The sequence below is a fragment of the Gastrolobium bilobum genome, unplaced genomic scaffold (genome assembly GCF_033153095.1).
Source record: "Gastrolobium bilobum isolate Gb01-03AN ecotype WA unplaced genomic scaffold, APGP_CSIRO_Gbil_v1 utg5330, whole genome shotgun sequence".
Lineage (NCBI taxonomy): Eukaryota > Viridiplantae > Streptophyta > Magnoliopsida > Fabales > Fabaceae > Gastrolobium > Gastrolobium bilobum.
The window spans coordinates 152,968-155,639 of record NW_026897478.1 but is presented as its reverse complement, the minus strand read 5'-3'; the positions used below and the strand labels follow the sequence as shown (position 1 = coordinate 155,639).

Below are 2,672 nucleotides of genomic sequence, written 5' to 3'. Positions count from 1 at the left end.
ATTTGTATTTGAATCTGTACATAGGGGTCTCTATTTATAGAGACTTCTTGACTTAATTTTGACCTAATGGGCTTGACCCAATATACAAGTAACGGACTAAATAAATACAAATAAATGACTACATAATTACTAATAAATGACTACATAATTACTATTTACAATAATTATAAATCGTTTGATGAAGACTGTTCACTTTCTGCCGGTTAAGGCAAATTTCAATACGAAAACATTGGCATAGACATATGTTAAAGAAATTATTAAGCTAAATGATATTCCAAAAAATATCATTAGAGACCCAAAATTTACCTCTTGAGCCTTGCTTCGATGGTAGGGATTACACATGTGAGAAGAACAAAAATAAACAGAAAACTCAACTCTCACATTAATGAGGAAAATCCTGTACTTACAAATAAATTAATAATGACGAACATATAAACCAATACTTTTAAATTAAAATGTAATCTCAAGCATGGCTTTACTCATGAAGTAATCCTTACCCGTCAACCTATTAGAGCAAGACACGAATGAATCAATAGATTAATCTACTAGACCGTTTAATATCCATCAAAAATAAAATAAAAAAAGAATGAAAATTTTCCTTATTAAAAAAATGAACATTTTAAAAGGATGAAAAAAAATTAAAATTCAAAATACCGTTTCTGTTTTAGAAAGTACTTCATTTTGAGTGATTCAATTTCTTTCTTTTATATTGATCCTGAATAGTGTTATATAGATATGTAAAAAAATTTAAAAAAAAAATCAAACAAATAAAAATTGAGTAAAACACTCGTAAAACAAATTTTCCAAGTGAGAGATTATTGATTTCAACTTTTTCTTTTCATACAAGTGAATATGATTTCCAAATTATGCTTAAATTGCTTAATTAATTAGGCATATCTAAATTAGACTATTGACTCATGAATTTTATTATTATTTTTTTTAAATGACAAGCATCTAAATACCTCTTCCTGATTTGATTCTTGAATTAATTTGATTTTGAGTGGCTAATTTATTTAGGAGAGTTAAAGAAACGATTTATACTGTATAAGATGAAAAATGAGTTTAAAAAAGGTTTTTTATAGTATAATTTTTTTTCAACATACAGTATAAATGTTACACTATGTCAATCTAAATGGAATGTTGTGTTTTTAGACAAATAAAGAATAAAATAAAATAAAATAAAATAACTCAGGATGTAGCAATGAGCAGCACCAGCGCGGAGGCGTTAACTTTCAATATAAAACAAATAGCTTTTGCTCTTCTCACATCCTTCACGTTTCAGTGTTAGGAACATCCTTCCCTCTCTACAAAGAGAAGCCCAAGCCTGGAAATTCAAAGATCAAACAAAAACTACAGTACATGTTCTTTACATTATTCAAATAATAATGCATTATTTATTCACATAAATCCTCCTCTATACATGATAAACATATATTATAAAGCATATGTATATTGACCGGTTCCCTTTTTAAAGTTGGTAAAGGTTAATTAACCTAGCTAACAAAATAAAATAAAATAAAAAACAAAACAAAACAGATACAACCGAAGGAAAAAAAAATGTACCTAACAAGTGGAAAATGAGTGACAAAGAAATTAACTAAACCCTCTCTGTCTCTCTCTTTTTTAATTTTTTTTTTTTCCCTTCTTCCCTGTGTGTCTCTACCCATTAGTGTTATAGAATAACATAACTTGTTTACAAAGTGGCATAAGGAACATGTCGTGGAAGTCTGAATCGGACCTGTGACGCCGGCGACCGCACCGCCACGCCGTGCCAGCAGATGCCACCCTTGCACATCTCCTGGGTATGCAGCTGATAATGATCGCCGGCGAATGCATACATGGCCTTACGAGACACGTCCCACGTCAACGTTGCCACCAGAATTACCACCACCACGGTGGTGGACACAATCAGCATAAACCCACCGCTAAAGCTTCGCCCACACGCAACTCCATATGCCTTTATACACGCGATTACTGCCACGTAGATCGTGGTAAAGTTGCTCACCACTATATCAGAAATAGCCATAGAAGAAGAAGAAGAAAAAGAAACAGAGATCGAGAAAAAGAGAAAGTGGTAGGGTTCTAGATGTGGATGAGGATGTAGTTTTATTTCGTGTGTATTCTTGGGAATGTTCAGGGGTTTTAATTATGCGAGTCTCAATATCTGAAATTACGAAAATGGGTCCCACTCTTTTTTTTTTTATCGAATTTCTGAAATATCAGGGAATTGATTACCACATCGTGCTTATCTTCTTTGCTCCTTTTTACGAATGAATCTTTAATGCGCATTGAATTTGTTCATTCATTTTATGATATATGGATAAAAAAATTTATATTATTTAAAAAAATTGATTACTTGATAATTTTTGTTTATATGTCACAATATAATCGGATAAATACACTGAATTTTCTGTACAAGATTTATTCCCTTTTTACTTCGAAAACAAGGGGAATTGAACCAAATCCACCTTGTTATATTACGCAACCGCCAAATTTCTTAACTCCATCTATAAAACACCACGTGTCTCTTGTATTTTTTCTACTTTGCATTTTGCCTTGCTTCCACCGTTTCCTTTTTTTTTTCTATATTCTGAATTTTCGTCCTGTGGTAGAAACATATTTTAAGAAGACAAAAAATGCGTGGTTGTGTCCTTTTTAGGCACGTTGGAACC

The 2,672-nt window shown here is 31.6% G+C and overlaps 1 protein-coding gene across 1 annotated transcript; it reads right to left on the bottom strand.

Annotated features, from left to right (window-relative positions):
- Positions 1–1,416: 1,416 nt before the first annotated feature.
- LOC133307232 (uncharacterized) lies at positions 1,417–2,089 on the bottom strand. The gene has a single exon (XM_061507710.1). The coding sequence runs from the start codon at positions 2,024–2,026 to the stop codon at positions 1,694–1,696; it is 333 nt and encodes a 110-aa protein (XP_061363694.1). The 5' UTR covers positions 2,027–2,089; the 3' UTR covers positions 1,417–1,693.
- Between the last annotated feature and the right edge of the window lie 583 nt (positions 2,090–2,672).